Source organism: Poecilia mexicana, unplaced genomic scaffold (genome assembly GCF_051168715.1).
Source record: "Poecilia mexicana isolate PSO_F unplaced genomic scaffold, ASM5116871v1 scaffold_16, whole genome shotgun sequence".
In the NCBI taxonomy this organism is placed as follows: Eukaryota; Metazoa; Chordata; class Actinopteri; order Cyprinodontiformes; family Poeciliidae; genus Poecilia; species Poecilia mexicana.
This window is the reverse complement of record NW_028263385.1, coordinates 3,242,474-3,265,591: the sequence shown is the minus strand read 5'-3', so window position 1 is coordinate 3,265,591 and position 23,118 is coordinate 3,242,474. Positions and strand designations below refer to the sequence as shown.

Here is a 23,118-nt window from a genome sequence, read left to right as displayed (position 1 = left end):
GTCAGAGAACCTGGTTCCCAACAGAACCAGTAGAACCAGGTCAGCGAGGAGGAGCTGCTTCTGATTGAAGGAGGATTTAGATCTGTGGTGGTTCTGTTCTGCATTCAGATCAGCTGTTGTCCTAAATCAGAACCAGAACCAGAACCGGTCCTGCAGGGAGCATTTTGAATCAGAGTCCAAACCGGCTTTGTTGAAAAATGTACAAATTTATTGAACATGTTGATGCGGAGGAGCCATCCTGCAGGGGGCGCTGTGCCTCAGCAACGGATCGACTTCATTACAAACTGAACCAACGTAAAAACCTGCTGACCACATCCCATAATAACATAAAAACAAGGGTGGAGCCTGTTGCCATGGACACCTGGGCGTCTTCACGTGATGAGCTGTGAGGAGACAGAGGACATCATGAGACTCGCTTCCTATCAGGACACAGCAACCCCTGCTGGAGGACTCAAACAGGTCCCAGTCCGGTTCTGGACCCAGTCCAGTTCTGGTGAGGGCTAGGCTATACGGCTGAAAATGTATCGTGATTTAATGGTTTCATGTCAGGTGGATGACGATGCAGAAACGTGAATCTGCTGCTGCGCAAGTTACGCTACACATTGTTGCTAGGCAACCAAAGAGTGAGCGAGTTGATGCTATCCAACTAGCTTATGAGAAGTTTAGCAGCCAAAGCCTTTCTTCTGCCTACATCTCTCAGAATGCCATGTGGTTCAGTGAAATTATTAAATATTCTATCAGACATTATCTATCGATACTGATCACCTGTCTATTTATTGTTCTGGACCCAGGGAGAACCAGAACCGGGCTGGACCCGCTGTGGTGAGGACGATGAGGGTGATGAAAGTCAGACTTACGGTCTTGACCGTCTGCTTGATGAAGTCCTTCCTGCTGCTCAGGTCGTGTTCTGGATACGTGTCGAACACCTGCAGCAGAGAGCAGAGGTCATGCGGGGTGGGGCCGGACGGGGTCAGAGGTCATGCGGGGTCAGCGCTCCGACCTTCAGGCAGATCTGCTTCATGGTCATCTCCTCCAGGTCGGCCTCCTTCAGCAGACTCTCCACCGTCTTCCTCAGCTGCTCGTCTGTCGGAGCCTTCTTCACCATCCTGATGAGCGGCTCGTCTTCGTCGGAGCTGTCCTCGGCTGGACCGCGGGGGTCAGAGGTCAATATACGCAGGGGTCAGAACCAGGCCCGGGTCGGACCCGGTTCAGGTTCTGGACCTGCGGCTCACCTGCGTTTGTGTTCTTGCTGCTGCTGCTGCTGTCGGCCTTCTTGGTTTTGGCGGCGGCTACTTTCTTCTTCTTTGGCTGAAACAGAAAGCAGAGTTCTCCGTTAGAACCCGGTTCTGGTTCTGGTTCCAGGTTCAGACCTGGGCCTGGTACCTTCTCCTCTGCCTCGCTGGTTCCGTCAGAGCTCTGGCTCCTAGGTCTCTTCTTCGCTGGTATCTGCTGCTTCTTCTTCTTCCCTCTGCTGGACTTGGGCTTGGAGGACTGAAACAACCAGAACCTGTTCAGGGTTCTGCAGGAGGTTTGGGTCAGAACCAAACTGATCTCACCTCATCAGACTCCGATTGGTCAGTCTGCTCTTCCTCTTCCTCCTCCTGTTCTGACCGTTTCTCCTCTCCATCAGAACCTCCGGCCTCCACTGACGCTTCCACCTTCTCGTCATCATCTTCGTCGCTACTGGAGTCCATGACAATGGCTTTGGATTTGCTGCCGGGTTTGGACTTCTTGGTGCCGCTGGCTCTGGGTTTGCTCTTCTTCTTCTTCTTGGCCACCGAGTCGCCGCTGGCCAGCTTCTTCTTGGTCCTCCGCTTCTTTTTCACTGGTGCACGCTGCGGGGGAACGACAGGAGCCGTTAGCAGGGGGTGGAGCCTCAGTATGAAGGGGCGGGGCTTCTTCGTGGAGGGGGTGGGGGCTCACGAAGGAGGGGCGGGGCTTCTGATCACCTTTCCGCTGTTCTTTGGGGCAATCAGGAAGACGAGGATCCGATCGATCAGATCCTGGTGGGTTCCTTTCTTCTCCAGGTCCAGAATGGAGCAGACCAGCTTCAGCTTGGTGTTGGTCAGGTTAGAGTTCCTGGGGGAGACAGGTCCATCAGAACCTCCATCAGAACTGCTCCAGGGATCCAGAACCAGCTGAGGAACCCACCTGAGCATCTTGTCTCTCTTCCTGGTGAACTCCTGGCTGTCTGCGGCGAACGGGAAGCCGTTGAACAGCCGCAGATTCTTCTTGACCGAGGCCGACTGAGAAGACACAAAACCGTTACTGACCGGGTTCTGGTAGAACGGAGCAATTTGCAAACTGAAATATGGAATGCTTTGTGATCCTGGACCCGGTCCAGCTGGTGGAGAAAGGAGGACATGGAGATGTTTCTGTTCAGCAGAATCAAATCAGGAACCATCAGCTGCTGACCCAGTTCTGTTGCTCAGGCACGAGCTGGAGACCTTCTGGCCTGCTAGCTGGGACGCTAACAGGGATGCTAACAGGGACGCTAACAGGGATCAGTATTGTTTTATCAACCCAGAGTAGCTGAGTAGAACCGGGTCAAAGAGTTTCTTCAGACCCAGTAGAACCACTGAGGAGTTCTGGTTCTGCTGAACTCGTCTGGATCAGATCTCACCGGGTCTCAACGGGTCAGAGTCCCTCTTCCTGGCTCTTTACCTTCCCGGGTCGGTCGAACAGGATGGCGTGCAGCAGCTTCAGCTCCTCCGCCTTCCTCCTGGTGATCTCGTAGTTGGTCCGAGGAATGTCGCCCAGCTTGTCTCCACTGCCTTAACACATCAGAACCGGCCACCTGTCAACCCGCAGAACAGGTGCAGGGCTGGTTCTGTTCGGGTCTTACCATCTGCCACTTTCAGCTTCTCCCTGGCCTTCGGAGCCTGGAAATCCAGCCGGTCCACTGTCTTTTTGGTCCGCTTCCCTTCAATGATTTCTCCACCGTCTGCAGCAGAATCAGAACTTTCAGAACCTTTAGAGTTCTGGTTCTGGGCACACAGACCCGGTGGGCCGACGGAGAATCCAGATACCTGAGATCTTGGAGGAGCTTCTGCGGGGAACCGCCTCGTCTCTCTGAAAATCGTCCTCCTCAGAGATGGTAGAGCCGTCCATTGCTTTGCTCATGTCTGACGTCTGGACGGCCAATCAGCAGAGGGCAGATGTCTTGGACAGCCAATCAGCAAAGGGCAGATGTCTGGACAGCCAATCAGCAGAGGGCAGACTCAGCTCTCCAATCTCACAGCAGCAATTCAGATTGAAAAGGTTTTTATGTCTAATGACCTCCTGCACCACAGGGGGCGCCAGAGATTCATCCCACCATGTTTCAATAAAAGCCTTTTTTCTCACCCTGAAGAAATCATCATAACTCCAGGGCCTCATGTATAATAGAGTGTACAGTTTTCAAACTAAAACTTGGCGTACACACAAATTTAGGGGAAAAAAGGGACGTATAAAGCCGTACATACGCTCATACCTGTGCACCAGTGACTTGCGGTCAGGAGAGGCATCATGGGAAAAAAAATGTAATAAGATAATTTATGTTGCTCTTTTCACCCTGTGGTTTCTACTATGAAGTATTCATTTTTCATTTGGCTAAACCAATTAAGGCTGTAACGATTCCTCGAATGATTCGAGTACCTCCATAATTAAAATTCCTCGTGGAAAATTGATCTGCCTCGAAGCTTCGTTAATTTATGTTTTATTATTTAGCTCACCCTGTTCTGACCGGAACATTATTTGCGTTGCGCGGAGCTCCGACTTCCTCCGAGTTGTTACGAAAGCTAAGTGTTATCATCTTGACGTCCAATTTTCAAGTTCGGCCTAGGAGGATTTTATTGATCCATGATAATGCCCAGGTTTTCGAGGTTTTCGGGAACCAATAAACATCCTTGACTGGAGCGATGTTCGGCAGCCTTTCTCCGCTGGGACCTGCTGGTTCAAACCGAACGGCGGGAAGACGCTGAGGAGGATTTATACAGGTGAGCAGACCGACTGAACACAGCGGCCGGCTGAGTAGCTGATGCTTACCGTGTAAATGTAGCTTTACGGACAAACCGCACAATACATTTCATGTCTCAACAAACGGGAGGCGGAAATCATCTGAGTGTGACGAACGAAGGTGTAAAATCCCGTTGCTAACATAAACACAAAAGCTGGGCAAGGCACCATGGGCGTAGGTTTGGGTAGGGACGGTAGGGACATGTCCCGACCAATATTCACGGGATATGAAAAAGTCCCGACCAATTTTTGCCATATTGGCTCAAAGAACGTGGATCTACGATCTTTGATTAGCAGCAACAGGCGGTGCGCGGAACGGAAGCTTCTTAGTTTGACATTTATTATGAGCCTCCGAGACCGTGTCGGAACGGTGCTGTCGGGGGGTGGGGGGAGGGGGAGTCAGTTGAATCGTCGGACGTTCTTTGATTAGCTGCAAAAGGCGGCGGCTAGCTGGGCACACGCGTCTCCTTCTGAGTCTCCGAGACCATGTCGCCACCAAAAAAGAAAAGGACAGACATTAGAAGTTATTTCGCTACGTCGGCTGTAAGTACAGTGAGTGGACCCATAAGTTAGATATCTATCACGCAACGCATTTGTTGTAAAGTCCGGTGTTTAGTAAGGTCAGCACTGAATGTGAGGTAGAATAGGTCTGTTAATTATGTAATATTTTTTCTTTTTTCTTTTATTATTGATTTCTTCTTATCTGCAATTGTGTTTGCAAGGTCCCCACCAAAACTTAGACCGAACCTACGCCCTTGCAAGGCACACCTGTCAAGCCTCCCGTTTTGGCAGGGAAACTACCGTTTTTTACCCCCCTTTCCCGCAATTCTTTACAATAATTTTTCTGTAAATATCCCGTATTGCTCTCCCCCCGGGTCTTACGTTCGTACCCCGGTCTACCGGTCGTTTCTCCCTCCACATTACGTTCATCTGTCTCCCCCGGACCCACCGTCTGTCTCCTGGCCTATTTCCTACCTCAAACCCCATCTTACATTCTTCGTTCGAAGATGAATACATTACGGAGGCCCCCAGGGGACATGAGGAATTTTTTTTCTTTTGCGTTCCCTCGCAATACTTTTGTAATACATAAACTAAAAGCTGGAGTATTGACATTTTTATAAGCGTATGTGAGCCTGCCTCTTTATTATTAAATTGAATAGAAGTTCAGATTTTTGTATAGATTTTCTTCAGGTTAACTTAGAAAGTGAGCTGTTATTGTTACAGGTTAATTTTCTAAACTACAGAAAAGTAACTGTTAGGGATGCTCAAATATGAAAAATTGGACTGATGTTGATATCCAATAGTAACACTGGTGTTATGCTAGATTTACCAATATTTTATTTTATAATTTTTTTATCCGATTACTCGATTAATTGTAAGAATAATCAATAGATTACTCGATTACTAAAATATTGGTTTACAACAGCCTTAAAAACAATTTTGATTATTTTTTTTCGCTGAATTTTTGCATTTTCCCATTCAAATGCTCGGAAGCTCAGGCGGTGAGGCAGCAGCGAGCTGAGCCTCACCTGGACTGATCAGCCTCTGGCTAACTGCGCTGGCTGCCATTTGATGCTCCTCCTGTCTGTACGTCGCTAATAAAATGGCTAAAAACATTCAATAGATAAACTGGTTTTCCATAATTTAGCTCATGTATATAATGTACAGTGTTTTTGTCACAAACTGTGTGTGTGACGTGTTTTGTGTGAGGAGGAGCGATCAGAAACGGCAGAAAACAGATTGGAGGGGAGGCAGGCAGTTCTCTTGCCTCATGGCAGGGGGCGCTCATGATCCCAGATATTGTGACTCCACAACTGCAGAGTAAGAGACAGCGAGCTAGCCATACAGTAAAGTGCAGCAATATATTTATAGTTTTCTCCTCTCTTCCAACGTCAACATGAATGACCACCCAGATAGCACACGATGTTAAATCAACGTTGAAAAATAGAATCGTTGATTTTTGGTTGAAGTCGACAAATGATGGTGGATCAACCATCAAACAACCATCCAATCAAACCGTTGAAACTGTGTCATTGTATCAATGTTTTGTGGTTGAAATCTAATGAATGAAATGCTGATGTCTGATCAACATCTGATCAATATTGAATCAATGTCAGATGTATTGCCGCACCCCTTCCCCTCCTCTCCTCCTCATCAGAGCTCTGGGTCAGAGCATTTTATTACTGAGTGGGGGTTATCACATTTAAATTAACCTCTGTAGAGGATAGTGGTTGGTGATTCCTTTCTGTACATTTTCTTACTTGTTCATAACAATTCTCACTGACTGTGTGTGTGATATATTGACACAGAAACATCTACAACTTACTACAAGGAGTGGAGCGGTCCACCCCCACCGTTTACATGAGTGGGATGTCCCAAACACACAGCTGCTTTGCTGTTGGCTTGTTGGAAAATATGTTAATTCAATGTTGAATTATCATCACAAAGGTTGCATGTTTGGTTGAGGTCGACAACTGATGGTGGATCAACTATAAAACAACCATTCAATTCTAGTCAATTAACATCCATTGATTGAAATGCCAACATCAATCCAGTGTTGCAGGATTGCAGGGCAGTGTGCCTAAAACTTTCACTCTGCCCTGCAAGTTTTAGGCATTCCCCTAATTCAGCACACATGATTTTAATTGACGTCTGATTAACAGGGTTTTGCTGAACTGAAAACACGCAGGTCAGTTTGATTGAGGACAAGGTTTGGGGAAGAACTAGTAATCTAAATGTTCAATCAATGCAAGCTGTTTTTTGCACCCCTCCAGCACCACCCGCCACCACAGCACAACCCCTTTTAGGTGAGGGTGAATCACATTTTAACTCAGTGTTTCTCAGCCTTTTTTGGGCCAGCGCCCCCCAGCCTTTATCCAGGTCCCTCACCGCCCCCACCAAAAAATTTGCAGGCTACTTTGCACTGACTATTATTTTATCATTAATACTATCACTATTGTAGATGTTTTGATTTTTATGCTTGTTTCTGTATTTATCATCAAACATAATTTCCCAGAGAACAAAAAACCATGAGAATAGAAATTATTTTCACAGGTGTTTACAAAAAATGCAATGAACATTCAGGTTAAAATCTGTAGGCCTAACAGCAGCCAATCAGAGAGGAAAAATATTCTTGTTCTTTGCCATTTTCTAGTTGTTAAATGTTCCACAAAATGAGCAGATAAAAGATGAACAACATGCCAGTTTAAACTCTGATCTGTTTGCAAACCGACTGAGCTCTGCAGCATTAAAACATGGATAGAACTGTAACTACATTAATCATAGATCTTCTTGTAGGTTTCTGGTGACGCAGCTCTGTGCTGCCTTCAGGAGAATGGGACATCAGAGTATCATCCATGAAATTTCACCCACATGGCATTTAGTGTGCAAACCAGAACTTTCAGAGGAAAAACAAAAGTTCCTTTAAATGCCATACAAATATGAGACAGAAACATGGATTATATCTTTATATAGACCTGTCTATTGATTATAGATTAATAGTTTTACTGGACAGAAATTACAAAGAACAAATCTGGTTCTTCATCAAATCTAATTCAAAACATGAATAAGTGATCAGTTCTTTACTGTTATGATCTGTAAGATATATTTATTCTCAGTACTAGATGTGGTCTCAACAAACCCATGACATTTCAACAGTATTATTTTACTTTTTTATCTGGAAATAGTGTGTTTATTCTTGCCATACAGTCTCTGTATTAATTATTGATCGAAAGGTCTTGCCATACCAGTTTATTCTTGCATTTTGTTCTTCATTCATTTCCATTTAGTTTCCTTTGATTAGTATTATCCTCTCTTGGTTTATTGCTATGTCGACTTTAGTTTATTTCCTGTTGCTACATTTATTTTATCATTTATTGTCGCTCATCATCATTAATCTTCACTCATCACCTGCTGCGCCTCCTAATGGTCATGTTTCACATCATGTGTTGATTTTTCACTGTTCAGCGTCAGATTCTCTGTTTTTATGCCATAATTCACATCTAGTTCGTCGCTCCGTTTTATTTCCAGCTTCTCCTGTTTCAGTTTTGCGCGTCTTTATTATTTTAACCCCTTAAGGTGCAGGGCGGTCGGGAAGCGTATCGATGGGAAAAGGCAGACTGACATAAACCTTTTAAAACAACTGAAACAATTTCTGCAATCTGATTATTGAAATGTAAAAGTGCTGTGTTGTTCTATCACCCCGTTTCACACCGGACCACTTACAGCTTCGGTGTTAACGCTATAAAATGAACGCTCTCTGTCGTGGTGTCACCATGGAGGGATTTCTTTATTTAAATGGGTTCATTTTTCAGAGGGACACACAGTGAGGTGATTTTAGCTACCAGTAGCAGGAGAACGGAGTTGTGCCAAGAAGCTAACAGAAGCTAACAAACACTGAATAGAACTGCCATCGATACAGTTGCAGCCAGGCATGGTTTAATGTTACACAATGCAGTTTTACCAAGTTGATCAAAGTCTAAACTGGTATTGTTGTCCACTTAAAGTGTAAAGTTTACCTTCGACCAAACGCCCCCAAAAGGCATCCCAGCACCTCCCTTTTGTAAAAATGTCCCCTGCCGTACTCTGAACGCACCCTGGGGGGCGGTACCGCCCACGTTGAGAACCGCTATTTTGACTTAAGCACTATGTGTTGACAACACTGAGTTGTGATTCCGTTCTGTACCCAGATTGCACATGATAGCAATTCAACATTGAATTAACATCTTTTGCCAACAAACCAACAGCAAAGTGGCTGTGTGTTTGGGACATCCCACTCATGTAAATGGCAGGGGTGGACCGCTCCACTCCTAAGAGTAAGTTGTAGATGTTTTTGTGTCAATATATCACACACAAATGACTTTTTATGAAAAAGTAAGAAAATGTACAGCAATGAATCTTCACCCACTATCCTCTACAGTGGTTAATTTAAATGTGATAACCCCCGCTCAGTAATAAAATGCTCTGACCCAGAGCTCTGATGAGGAGGAGAGGAGGGGAGGGGGTGTGGCAAAACAGCTGACATTGATTCAACATTGATCAGACATCAGCATTTCATTCATTAGATGTCAACCACAAAACAACATTGATTCAATGACAGTTTCAACATTGGTTACTTGGCTGGAGGTGGATGGTTGTTTGATGGTTGATCCACCATCAGTTGTCAACCTCAACCAAAAATCAACCCTTCTAACTATAATTCAACGTTGATTTGCCGTTGTGTGCAATCTGGGCAGTTTGTTGCATCCCTCATCACCTCCTCATCTCCCCCTACTCCCTCCCAAACCTCCCCCACCCAGCCGCTCCTCCCAACCTTCTCCTCTTTACCCCCTCTCATCCCTTCTTCCCTCCCCCTCCTTGAGCTCTGGGTCAGAACATTTTATTACTAGGTGGGGGTTAATCATGTTTCAAATTAAGCACTACATGTTGAGAACAGTGGGTTGTGATTCCTTTCTGTACATTTTCTTACTTGTCTGTAAATATTATTACTGACTGTGCATAATGTGTTGACACAAAAACATCTACAAGTCTGTACTAGGAGTTGTACAGTCCACCTCCCCAATTTTACACTTGTGGTTTGTCCCAACCAAACAGCCACTTTGCTGCTGGCTTGTTTGCTACCGGCTTCTGAATTGAATTCTCCGCTGAGCACTTTTATGGTAAGTTTTTCAATATTACTTTGATCTTAAATGTGTTTATTGAAAAATAAGGGCATTGTTTTGTGCCCATAGTAATCCTGGTTATTTTGGGGCAAAACAGATATTTTTAATAATTGAGGTCATGTCTCCTTTTGTATTATTTTCATCCTACCCACCACTCCAGGCCTAAGTATGAAATCCTGTGAGATTTTGTGGGATTTGAGTTTTTAAAATAGGGCGGGGCCTATTGTTTGGTCTGGGAGAGCATGTGGTGGACAAGGAAGTGTAAGGCTGGCTGCTCCAGGTGGGCTTTAAATTGTTGTGATAGTAATCACTTGTTTTTAACTTTTTATTATGATATGCTTAGGGTCGTGCTTAAATGAGCCTCTGTACCAGAACAGCTGAGTTGGCATGACCGTCTGCAGCCATCAAGGTTGTTAATCATCCACAGATTCAATCCAGGTGTGGCAGAAGGGAAACACTTAACATGTAAGGCAGGTGAAACACTGAAGTAAACTAAATATGATCTGTTGTTTTCAGTGTTTTAACTAAAACACGGAAGCTGTCTTTACCCAATCCATTTTCAGATATAAGATCTATAAGTCAATGGCAGTAGCTTCAGTTCACACTCCAGACCAGATGGTGGCGGTGTTGCACACTTTCAGTTTTTTTTAAAGCACCATAAAAAGAAGAAAAGCCACGAAGCTGCTGAAGATAACAGATGCTGTTCATATTCGCTCTTTTTACCAGCATAATATTGAATTAAAAATAGAGACAGCCTTGATAATAGTTAGTAGTTTTGGTAAATTCAAGCCGGTGACGTCCTAGTGCGAGTTAGACGACAACACAACTGGACAAGAACCGGATGGAAATGAAATGACGAAGCTGAAGTTGGTTTCCAATTTCAGCTTCCAATAGCTAAAGGGCGATTCCACTTAATTTTTCACTACTTTCCCCATCGTTAATCAATTCTAGTTTAAAAACTACTAGACCAAGACACTTGGAACTTGGACTGGATTATTCTCTTCTTCAAGCTGAATATTTAAAACCTTGTTTGTGATTTGTGAAACTTCACTTAACAGACCCCTGCAAAAGCTCTGTCCTTCCAACGGCCATCACCATCTACAATAACTCTTTGAAAAATTAATGAGTTACACCAACATTTTATTTCCCACTGGGATTAATAAAGTGGTTTTGAATTAGAATTGAATAAAAAAAAAAACTGCATGGAACATATGTGAATAGTAATCTGATCTTTAGTGAAGTTTCACAAATCGCATAAAGGTTTCACAAATTCCAAACATGGATTAAAATATTCTGCAATTAGAGCAGAATAATATAGTCCAGGTATGAATAGTCTAGGTGTTGCAGTTTTGGAGCTGGATATCCAAAAAATGTCCGAAATCAGCCTTCATTGAAGTTTCACAAATCACAAACATGGTTTTAAATATTCTGCTATTAGAGTAGAATAATTCAGTCCAGGTTTGAAGTGTCTAGGTGTAGTAGTTTTTAAATTACAGACGATTAATGATGCGGAAGGTTGTGAAAAATTAAGTGGAATCGCCCTTTAGCTATCGGAAGCTGGAATTGGAAACCAACTTCAGCTTCGTAAATGAAATGTGGGTCACAAAAGGAACCGCAGGGTCGAAGGCTGCCAACGTGTTGCTAGCTGGTGGTAGGTTTGCTTAAAAATGCTAATTATCTTCGTTTAATTATAAACAGGGCAGGACACATATCAACGAACTGATGTTGGTTTCAGAAATAATTATTTTATTATTGCTATAACAATCATTCTGCTTCGTGTGATAACTGCATGGAGGCTGTTTGTTGGGAGTTGATATAGTTTTCTTCACTGGCTGTTCTAACTCGTTCATCAATGTTTTCATCTTCAACATATGTTTGCAGTCTAAGCAGATGAAAGAGGAAGCAGAGAAATCAGGCGTTAGAAACCTAAAGACTTTTCTGTCTCAGAAGCAGCTCTGCTCCACCAGATCACCAACCAGCTCTGAGGATGAACCTCCACATCGTCTTCATGGTGGAAGGATTGTTATCTTACTGACCAGCTAGCTACATTTTTAACAGAAAACTGCTGTGCTACCAACACCAAGTGCTTAATAAACATGATTTGATTTAAAGATAACTGGGCAGAATTTTTCTCCTTGTTTAATCTAACATTTCTTTTTCATACATTTTATTAGTTGTTGGCTTTCAGGGCCCTGTGATGGACTGGTGACCTGTCCAGGATGAGCCCTGCCTCTTATCTGATGGCTGCTGGAGATGGGCACCACCAGCCCCCCTCACCACCCTGCAGGGATCAGCCTGTTCAGATCATGGATGGAAAGATTTTAAGGTAGTTTGTCTCCTTAAGGCCACACTTAAAACAGCTTCATAGTTAATGCCAACATCAACTGATTCTATGACATTGACTATTTTTTTCTACTTCTAATATAAACAGGCAGAGAAGAAACACAGAAAAAAAGCACATTATAGTACACTTTAAATTCTGATTTTTTTTTTTTACAATTACTATTAAAATACACTATGTACAAAACTAGTTGTTCCAAAGTAACACACTTACTGATGATTAGTCTGGCTTCAAGTGTGCTAAGATTGAACATACTTGGTATATTTATTTTTCACCGGGGTTGGCTTTGGATGAACTGATATTTTTGCGCAGAATGAGCGGCACATGGACTTCATTTATAAGTAAAGATGACAATAACATGGTTTGTTTAGTTTATTAATGAAATGTTTGTTTTGTGAGCTACAGTTTATATGTGTAAGAATGCAGAAAACTGATCAATCCTCCTCTGAATCCTTCAGATGTTCTCCATCAGAGCCAAAGCTCCTCAGGTAGCGGCTCACCTGGATCAGCTGCTGATGGACCTGATCGTCTCCTGATCAGAACCGAACCTGGTGGATCCATCTGCTGATCAGCCTGTTTTCTCTCCAGTCAGAATGAAATGAGCCTCAGATGCTTTCAGACGATGAGTTACATCTTTATGAGACAAACTGAGGAAGTTATTATTCACTCAGAGGGAAGTTTTACCTTCCTTTAGTTTATTTTCTTTATTTTTCAGGTTATTGTCTGAGGATAAATGTGGTTCAGTTTCATCGTTTAAACACTAAAATATTAAAATCATAAAATCATCAGGTTTGATGCTTCCTGGTCTAAATAACTGAATCAGGTTTCAGTGGATTTATGTGAGTTTTGACTCTTTGTAGTTTATTATTGTTCATAGATAAAGTTTGCATGGCTGCTGCACAATCTCACGGCAGGTCAAAAGTTTGCGTATATTTACGCAAACTTTCATTTTTATGCATGCCGACTTGTGCATAAAATATGGCACCGCACAGTTTTTGTGTATACACACGTTTTATACACAAGAGCTCAGGTGTTGATATGAAAGTCAATATTCATAAACTACAGGACATCCAATCAGAAAAGGCAAAAACTGAACACAAACCATTTTTAATGAGTTCTCATGCTGAATGAGTAAAGTTTCTGATGTAGTTAAAGTTAAAATGTAATGATGTATTTTTATTAAACTATTATCAGTAGCCTAATCAAAGTATTCCCAGCAACAGTTACCATAAAAACGGAGACAAGTAACAGACCAGCTGATTTCTATCTCTGCCAAGTTAAACCAGAACCGTGTATTGTTCTGACCTGAAGTGGACCGTTCCTAATAGCTTTTCTTAATGGTTCTGTTCCAGACTGCTGGGTTCTGATGCCGAACCTCTACAGACCCATTTCTAGTAATAACTAGTGCTAAATGACCCAGTTTAACCCAACTGCTGCGTTTATTCGGTTAAATCCGCCGAAATATGAATGGAGTCTGGCGCCTCTGACACAAGACGTTAATGTCAGTCAGCGCAGGTTACCGTCAAGCGCGTGCACTGGGACCATGCGCGTGCAGAGACTGTGACGGATCTTCTTTATTTGCATCACGTGCACGCGAGTTGGCGCGCGGAAACTTAAACCTGCTAGTCGCCTGTTAGCTGATAGTTAGCTGTCAGTTAACTCCGCAGTTAGTGTGAGTGATAAACTCTTACGGTACCGGTCCATCTGTGTCCCTGTGGTTCCGACCCGCTAGTTATCACCCTAAACCCCAGTTTAAACAGTTTAACCAGCCTAACTCCCACCAGCAGGAAGCAGATAGCTGTTAGCTCCGCTGTTAGCTTCAGTGACATACCGGTACCAATTCTGACCACAGGAACAACCAGAACCAGCCGTAGCGCCGCGCCTCTCCCCGGTCCAAAGACAGCAGAGAAAAGTTTACCTGGTCCCGGAGATTCGAACCGAACCAGAGCGCCACTCAGCTGTCAGTTAGTCATCAAGGCGGAATGCCTTCTGGGCGGGACCACGGCCATGGTAGTTATGCTCATTGGTTGAGACGTAATGACGTTCCCATGTGTTACAGTTATTGTCACAACACCGCCCCCTGCTGCCCAGCCGCGGGATGTAAATACAGAGGGAGTTCTCATTTTATTATACCTGCATGTTTAGTTGAGGAACATCTTTTATTGATGATTAGAAAGCTTTGTTAAATATTTATCGGTTTTATTTATCAAATTCTCAACAGTATTTCTCCTTATAAAGCAGTGATGTCCACTTTAATCTTCTCCATATTCTCTTTAGAAAACTGGAACAGAAACGTCTGTTTTGTTTCCAGACTTCCGCCTTGGAGAATAAATTGTGACCAACACACCTGAAGATACAGTCGGTGAATATATGTCTAGGAAAAAAACTACTAACCGATAGAGCTACAGTGGGTAGATTTCACACACAGAACTCCATGGAAGCCATTTCCACCACGGAAGAGAAAAAATTAAAATCCGACAGGAAGTCATAATTTCCAGTTTTAAAGTCATACTTATGAGACAGAAATCAGTCAGGAGGCTTATTCCAATATCTCAAAAGTAAAACTCGAAAGGGCTTCCATATTTTTTTAATTTCCTCCCAAACATAAACTGTTTTCTGGTTGAACTCAGATCAGATTAATATATGATAGATTTCAGAGCAATTGATTTATTGTATATATTATAGAAATTGCTGCTTTAATTTCCCTTTTGTGTTGATTTATTTTACAAACTTCTAATATAAGGCTAAATAATAAATGGTGTGGTTGTATTGCCATGGTTCGCCGCCAGATGGCACCATGACAGAACCACTGATTATCTAATAGATTTTGTTTTTGGTTTGTTTGGCGTTTTTTGGCTGTAGTGGTCTTTATTTGAAAGTGCTTTGCCAGGAAAGTAATGAGAGAGAGGGAAGACATGCGGCAAAGGCCACCAGGGTGGGAATCGAACCTGCGTCGAGGACTGAGGCCTTCTTATGTGGGCTGTGGTTAACCGCTGTGACCAGCAGACCGTGTGGTTCTGACCCATTCCGTCAGAACCAGAGGAACATCATGGCTGAACCAATGAAAGCATGAATGAAATAAAAGCTGCGTTCATCCGTTCACTGCTTCAGCCTGACACAAGGTGGCGCTGCGGAGGCAGAGCCAGAGCTCCATCAAGCTGGACTGGAAACCAGTTTGTTTCCTAGCAACAGGAGATAACAGCAGTTCCAGTATGACGGGCGATTAGTCTGTCTGGTTCTGGTTCTGTTCTAACTTTAAGTAAAATGTCGGTTGTGACTCCAGAACTTCCTGCTGTTCAGTTTTGGACCGGTGGTTCTGATTGGCGTTCTGTCTCAGTTCAGTTTGGTTAAAACGGTTCTGATCCTTCAGCCAGTGATGGATCAGAACCGTTGGGATGAGTGATGGGTTCGGTCCAGGTGAGCCGGGACAGGTTCTCCATGGTTCTTCTTCTGGAACTGGGTTTGGGTCAGAGCCGACCCGGTTCAGAGGCAGAACCTGGACCCAGAGGAAATCATGAGCAGCTCAGGAAGAGAAGGACCTAAAAATAAAACGAAGGAACAGAAATAAGACCATGAGGAAGAGGAGGAGGAGGACGCTCCTCCTCCTCCTCTTCCTCATCCTCTCCCTCCTCCTCCTCGTCTTCCTCCTCCACTTCAAACTGCAGCGCCAACCTGAGCGGAAAGCAGAAGCTGCTGGACCCGCCGGCCCGTCAGAACCATCAGAAGCTCCGGCTGCTGCAGCGTTCTTCATCTCCAAGTGAGGAAAGTTTCCAGTAGACGATCTGGCAGCGACTCCACGGAAACCAGGTCAGAGTCTGTTGGTTCTGGTTCTGACAGAGAAGACCTCAGCCTGAACCATCCTCATCTTCATCCTCCTGGAGGTTCTGGTGGTTCAGACGGGACGGGCAGCTGACCTCTCAGCAGTAGTGGCGGTTCTGGAAGTGGGAAGGGTCCGGCCCGGTGGCGGTTCTGATGGGGTCGGGTTTCTCTCCTCTGAGTCCAGATGGTGAGAGGAGAGGACGCATTAAACACCAGAACCTGGTTCTCATCAGAACCAGGACCCAGAAGTTTGGACCGAACCAAACTGGACCGGGCCGAACCAGGATCTAGAACCTCTCTCCACAGAGCTGAGGATCCAACCCTTCATATGAGGAAGTCGCTGTTAGCATGAACAGCGTCCCCTAGTGGCTGAGAGGCGCTGTTCTGTCAGATCAGCATACCTTGTCAGATAGTCATACCTTAGCTCAGACACGTATCCGCTGTCGTTACCATATGATTGTATTTAATCAGCAACATAGAATCATGACGTAGATCATCACACACTTTGTTATTAACAGCTGTCTGACATCCTGACTTAGCGGTTAAGTAAGTTAATGAGTTTTACACCAGCCTGTGTTTTAATTGACCTGCTTTAAATACACTTTGAAACCACGACAACGCATGTATATCTATATAGTTATCATATTATATGATATTATAAACAAGTTAATGACTTATTTTCGTCATAACTCGTTGTGTATGCGGAACTGACAACTCCACTGACGGTCGGACTTCTTAATGCGCATGCGCGGGCATGCGTACTAACTGCATGTATGCTATCCTGACAGCGTAGGGCTATCTGATATATATATTTTTTTTTTTTTTTTTTTTTTTTTTATTAGTAATCTTTAAAACAATAGCATTGTACATCAACGAAAGAATAGAACAGACAGATAAAAGCAAAAATATATACAATAAAATAGCATGGTGAAAGGCAAAAAAAAAAAAAAAAAAAAAATGCCAGGGGGGATTTAAATAGAAAAAAAACAAAAACAAAGAGAAAGTCATTTGGGGAGAGTTAAAGAATATTAAATTTGTGTAACAAGTGTACAGTTTTTATGGCTTTTAAGTTATCAGAAGACTCAATGAGATTAATGTACATATTCAATTCTTTAATAAAGATAGAGAACAAAGGTTTGCTATTGCTAAATTTGCATTTATGTATAAAAAATTTAGCAAGAAGTATAATAAGGTTGATGACAAAAAAGGAGTCCCAGTTCTTCTTGTCAAAAGCAGTAAGTCCAAGGATAACAGTTTCAAAACTGAGAAGAGTTTGTGGGGAAATAGAAACAATAAGGATCATAATATCATCCCAAAGTTTTTTGGTGTAGTTGCAGCTCCAAAACAAATGATTCATGTCTTCAGTTTGAGTGGTACAAAAAGAGCACAATGTGTCAATATTTTTTTTGAATTTACACATATATTGTTTAGTTGGGTAACATCTGTGGACAAGTTTATAAGATACTTCTTTAACCTTGTTAGTAGCAAAGAATTTATGAGGTAGAGACCAAACCTTCTTCCAAATAAGATCATGAGTGTGCCTGTTCCAAAAAACAGCAGAACTAGGTTGAGAGATGATCAACTGTTGGAAAAGGGCACGAATTTCTTTGTTTTTGGAATTAGATGCCAGACAAATTTTAGCAACAGAAGTGTCCATTAAATTGCATGAGGTGGAGATTGGTTTTTGACTGAAGATGCCTTTCATGATCATAACAAGGCCAGAGGGAATGGCATCAAAGACAACAGCAAATTCCTTAGCAGTTACAGGAAACTTAAAATGAGACAGAAATTCACTGTAGCTGAACAATGACCCTTGATTATTAAATAGCTGCCCCACATACAAAATGTTATTTTTATTCCAGTGGTCAAAGTACAGAGATTTATTCTTGTATAAAATATCCTTATTGTGCCAGATTATACATTTGTGAGGAGAATAGTTGTGCTTGTAGATCAGTAACCAAGACAGCAAACATTGTTTGTGGAATGCGGACAGTTTGATTGGGATTTTTTCAGGATTAAAGTTACAGAGCAGAAGAAAATCAAGACCACCTAACTGAGAGAATAATTAATTGGGAATGAAATTCCAACATGAGGAGGGACATGACAGGTATTGTTTGATCCATTTGACTTTGAGTGTACTATTTAAAGTAGAAAAGGTCAGAAAATCTAGCCCCCCCACATCAATTGGGTTCATGATAACAGACTTTTTAATGTAATGAATTTTGTGCTTCCAAAGAAAATTGAGTAGTAACTGGTCAATTTCTTTACAAGTGTTGTTGTCAACAAAGAGAGGCGATGCCAAATAAACCAAACTAGAAAGGCCTTCAGCCTTAGACAGCAGAGTCCTTCCCCTTAGAGTTAGATCTCGATGCAGCCAGAGGTTCAGCTTTGTTCTGGTTCTGGAAATAGCTGGAGAAAAGTTTTCAACACATCTATTTTTGTCATTCTTAGTAATGGTAATTCCTAAGTAGACTACATTCTGTTTAATTGGTATGTTGCTTATAGTGGATAGAGTGCAATCCTTAATGGCAAAGAGTTCACATTTATTGATATTTAGATATAGACCAGAGGCTCTAGAAAAGATTTGAATACTATCAAGGGCAAGGGGAACTTGTTCAGAGTCACGCAAAAAAAGAGTAGTATCGTCTGCTAGTTGGCTTATTAGTAAACTCCTGTTTGCTATGTTGATACCTTGTATAGGACTCACTCTAAGATGGGTTGAAAGGAGTTGGCCAGCTAGGAGGAAGAGATATGGGGAAACAGGACAGCCCTGCCTGATGCCTCGATGTAATTGAAATCTGGGGGAAGTTCCAGATTTTAACTTTATCGCACTGTTGCCATTAGCATAAAGAGTTTGAATAGCTTTAATGAAGACGGGACCAAATCCAAATTTTTCAAGAGCTAAGAATAAGAAGTCGTGTTCCACAGAATCAAAAGCTTTTTTGAAGTCAAGAAATAAAATAAAACTATTATCTCCAATTAAATCTGAATAATCTATTATATCAAGGATCAACCTTATATTGTTGGATATGTGACGTCCTTTCATGAATCCTGACTGACTCTCATCAATGATATCCTGTAGAAAATTCTTAAGACGTTTGGCCAACACTAAAGCAAGTATTTTATAATCGTTATTTAACAGACAGATAGGGCGCCAGTTATCTAAAAGAAGAATGTCTTTTTTTGGCTTAGGAATTAGGGTGGTAAGGCCTTGAGTGAGAGTAGCAGGGAGGGATCCCCTCACAAAGCTTTCCAAATATACCTGTAGAAGAAAGGGGGCCAGCTGTTTGGAAAATAATTTATAAAATTCTGAACTCAAGCCATCTACTCCTGGAGATTTGTTCATCTTGAAGTGTTTAATAGCATCTAAAATATCAGGTAGAGAGAATGTTTCTCTCTACCTGATGAAAGTTTATTACTTTCATCAATTTTTTTTAAGATTTGGAAGAGCATCAAGAACTGTGCAGCATATTCACTATTATATGTGGAGCTGTATAATAATCTATAAAAATCTGCACAGAAGGAGGCAATTTCGCTGGGATCATTGCAGACGTTTTCATGAATTTTGAGTTTGTGTATGGTATTAGAGTTATAGCGGCTCTTTTCTAAATTGAAGAAGTATGCAGAGTTCTGCTCACCTTCTTCCAACCATCTTTGTCTGGATCTAATGAAGGCCCCTTTTGCTCTCATTTGATACATTTCATCTAAGCTGTTCTGTAATTGTGAAAAATAATTTCTCTCCTGATCTGACATTTTATCCACTGATCTCAGGGAAAGCGTCATTAAATTTGAAATAATAAAATCTTCAGTTTGTTTCTTTTTCCTAGATATTTCCTTACCACATTTTCTTAGATATTTCCCTATTTCAAATTTCATTAGTTCCCAGTTTAACCCGAAAGCATTTTCTGTATTTGCTTTAGACCAGTATCTATCTATCAGAGAAATAAAGCTGCGGATGATATAATCATGCTTTAAAAGCGATTTATTCAGTTTCCAAAATGTGAATCTCTTTGCACTGTCTGACTGAAAATTTAGCTTTATGTGTATGGCACAGTGATCTGTAAGGGGAGTAGGCAAAATACTACTATTACACATTTCTGATAAATGGTCAGGCACTAGCCATAAGTCGATGCGGGATTGGGATGATCGTTGTTTATTATGCCATGTATACATTCTTTGCGAGGGGAAGTTCTTTCTCCATATATCCACCAGACTAAGCCGTTCTATAAAAGCATTTAAATAGCCATTGGCATTATTAGAGCAGTGTGGTGGCCATCTATCAAGTGCGTTATCAGGAGTAACATTGAAGTCCCCGCCTATTAATATGTTAGCACCAGGATATACATTTAACCAGTGAATTAACCGATTCTCAATATGGGAGAGAAACCTAATGTTATTTTTTTCGTTATATCCATAAATGTTAAGGATAATACATTTTGAAGAGGAAAAAGTGCAATCAATAATAATAATTAAGAAGTGCCCCTCAGGGTCTGATTCGGTTTTTAATATTGAAAAGTTGGAGTTTGAATTATTTTGAAGAATACAAACACCTCCTGTACGTTCTGAACCATGAGACATCCACACATTATTACCCCACTGAGACTTCCATAAATTCAAGTCATTAGAAGTAGAGTGACTTTCTTGGAAAAAAACAAAGTCAGTTTTCATCTTTTTAGCAAACAAAAATAAGGCTTTGCGTTTGACATTATCACGTAACCCCCTGGCATTAAGGGAAACAAAAGATAAAGACATGAGTGCAAAGTGGAAGAAATAGAACTGAACAAACAAACAAAAAAGTGTTCCCTAACTTACTGAGCAAAACGTTGTGCCGTCAGAGCAATATAAGGAGAAATTACTTTAAGCATAATATCAGGGCACAAAGTGCTTCAACATCAGAAAAACTGTAAAAAAAAAACATGCGCCCTGGAAAGTACTGCAACTTAGAAGAGAAATAGATGGAAATCTTATTTATATATAGCAAGAACATTGTTGAACCAATCGAAGTGTTATTACTGCAGATTTACTTGTCTAAAATCACATAACTCCTGCAGGCTTGAACAGGTGTGCTTCCATTTCACTTAAAGAGGGGTTATGAGCCTTATATCTCAACATTGGAGGCTTGGGGAGGGGAGATTTCTTTACCCTCAATGAACGCGCGGCCTCCCACGAAGTAGGCTTTTTTTCCAATCTTTCTAGCATCAGCTACCAAAGGCCACAGAAGTTGTCTTCTTTCACGATCGGATTTGCAGAGATCTTCGGTGAAGCGGAGCTTGTTGTCGTGCAGAAATCTTGATGTTTTTGCCGCTTTCCAGAAAGCATCACGCAGTCGGCGGGACAGGAACCTGATGATGATCGGTCTAGGAGCGTTGCGCTCCTTCATCTTGGGACCCAGGCGGTGGGCGACATCTATGAAGGACACCAGCGTGTTCTTTTCCTCGGGAATTGTAGCCTGACATATTTTAATAGCAGCCAGGCAAGCATCCTCATCATCCCTCTCGCTGTGACCACAAAGCTTCAGGTTCCAGCGCCTGGAATGAGCTTCCATTTCAGCGACTCGGTTCATGAGATGAGTGGTGCGGGAGTCAGAGTTGGAGACGTTCTTTCTGATTAGGTCGATATTTTCTTTCAACTCTTTAACTTCAGCCATGCTGGTGTCAATCTTTTTCTCCAATGTCTCGATCCGGTTCCCCAACTTCAATTCCAGACCATCGGCTCTCTCATTAATAAGCTTGGAAAGTGACTCAATGATGTTGTCACCGTATAACTTTTCAGATTTTCTATCTTTTTTGGGAGCAGGCGAGTCCCGAGGGGTGAGCGGTAGAGGAGGGAAACTTTCTTCTTCAAAATTGATCTGGCGTTCAGTATAATCGTGACATCCTTCCATTAATGCATTTATGTTCTCCGAAGCTAGCTCGTTCTCTAAGCTAATGGAGTTAGCAGCATGTGCTCCCTTACGTTTAGACTTAGCAGACATTCTACTTTTGTAAGAGAGACGAGTACTCACTTAAACACCTCCTGAATTATAGAATTCCACAGTATTCGCGACAAAAGGGCAGACCAGAACAGCTGTATTAGTCCAAAATAACAGTTCGGCACACGAAGCTGCTTAGAAGAGATGCACACGCAGCGCCATTCCACGCGCCTCCTCCTAAAGATCGCGTAGGGCTATCTGATAGGACAGCGGAACAGCAACAGAATGACATCATCCTGACTCTGTCCTCTCATTGGCTGCAGAAAGGCCAGGGGCGGGACTTCAGGGTATGTCAGCAGCGTACACTCTAAGCCAGTGTTTTTCAACCACTGTTCCGCAGCACACTAGTGTGCCGTGAGTGATCGTCAGGTGTGCCGTGGAAATTATTCAATTTCACCTATGGTACCGTATTTTCCAGACTATAAGCTGCTACTTTTTTTCTAAACTTTGAACCATGCGGATTGTAGCCCGGTGCGGCTTTTCTGTGTGTTTTTCTTCAACCACCAGGGAGCTCTCTAGCAGGAAGTGAATCATTAGAAGTCAAAATTGTAGATCAAAGAAGAACGTGCTAATTTTCATTTAGAACAACCACATGCTAGCAGCAGGCACAACGGATAAATGTTTTCAAACTCATATGATGCAGCTTTTAAGTTGAGGGCTGTCGATCTGGCACTACAGGAGGGAAATAGAGCCGCTGCACTTAAGCTCGGTGTGAACGAAACCATGGTTAGTAGTGGCTAGCGGCATAATCATGTAATTTTCTTACCACTAGATGGCAGTAGGTACAGAGCATTTTACATTAAAACAAGAGAATTAGTGATGCATGTTACAGGTAGCAGTGAGAGCATAGACATAATATAAGAGTAGACCCCACATTGGCCGCTCCGGCACAGGAAATACGGCGCCCATCTTGGAGCGGTATACCCTCCTACTTTGCTCAATCAAAACAGCAGAAGAAGATATTGTTGTTCGGATCGATGGACTAATGATGTGAGGGCTCAACAGACAACATTTCACAAGTAAGATGGACATATTATTGTGTATATATTGTGATTAGAATATTACTTTACTGTATTTATGTCCACCGGCGAGATACCAGCTAATATTAGCTACAGTGCTTGGTGTAATACGGGTTCAGCCCCGCTATGAAGGCTAACTGAGATTCCGTAAATCTAAAAAAAAATAATTATTCTCTAACATTGACTTAGATTATCTGACACGAGGGCCTATATTAGAAATAAAGATTATTATTTATATTCTTTCACTCTGTCAAAAGTAAGATACATCCTAAATCCGTTTTTGTTTTGAAAGTTTCCTAAAGACACGATGTG

At 42.3% G+C, this 23,118-nt stretch overlaps 1 protein-coding gene across 2 annotated transcripts; it reads right to left on the bottom strand.

Moving 5' to 3' along the window:
• Positions 1–186: 186 nt before the first annotated feature.
• Positions 187–14,004, bottom strand: dek (DEK proto-oncogene). 2 transcript variants are annotated; one of them, XM_088014253.1, is made up of 12 exons: positions 13,916–14,004; positions 3,030–3,193; positions 2,846–2,944; positions 2,665–2,774; positions 2,152–2,246; positions 1,950–2,079; positions 1,557–1,835; positions 1,384–1,491; positions 1,233–1,308; positions 1,001–1,143; positions 858–926; positions 187–383 (listed from the first exon to the last, which is right to left on the bottom strand). In XM_088014253.1, the coding sequence occupies exons 2-12, from the start codon at positions 3,121–3,123 to the stop codon at positions 372–374; spliced, it is 1,215 nt and encodes a 404-aa protein (XP_087870379.1). In that variant the 5' UTR covers positions 3,124–3,193; positions 13,916–14,004; the 3' UTR covers positions 187–371. The 2 variants fall into 2 exon arrangements, with proteins under 2 accessions (XP_087870379.1, XP_087870380.1); XM_088014254.1 differs by having other exon boundaries at positions 13,829–13,962.
• Positions 14,005–23,118: the final 9,114 nt, after the last annotated feature.

Bases quoted from the DNA above. Each gene is read 5' to 3' on its own strand.
- dek (XM_088014253.1), bottom strand. From the start codon at position 3,123: ATGAGCAAAGCAATGGACGGCTCTACCATCTCTGAGGAGGACGATTTT. The intron at 2,775-2,845 runs GTAAGACCCGAA...TGATGTGTTAAG, and splicing joins GAAGCTGAAAGTGGCAGATG to GCAGTGGAGACAAGCTGGGC. The intron at 927-1,000 runs GTCGGAGCGCTG...TCTCTGCTGCAG, and splicing joins TGAAGCAGATCTGCCTGAAG to GTGTTCGACACGTATCCAGA.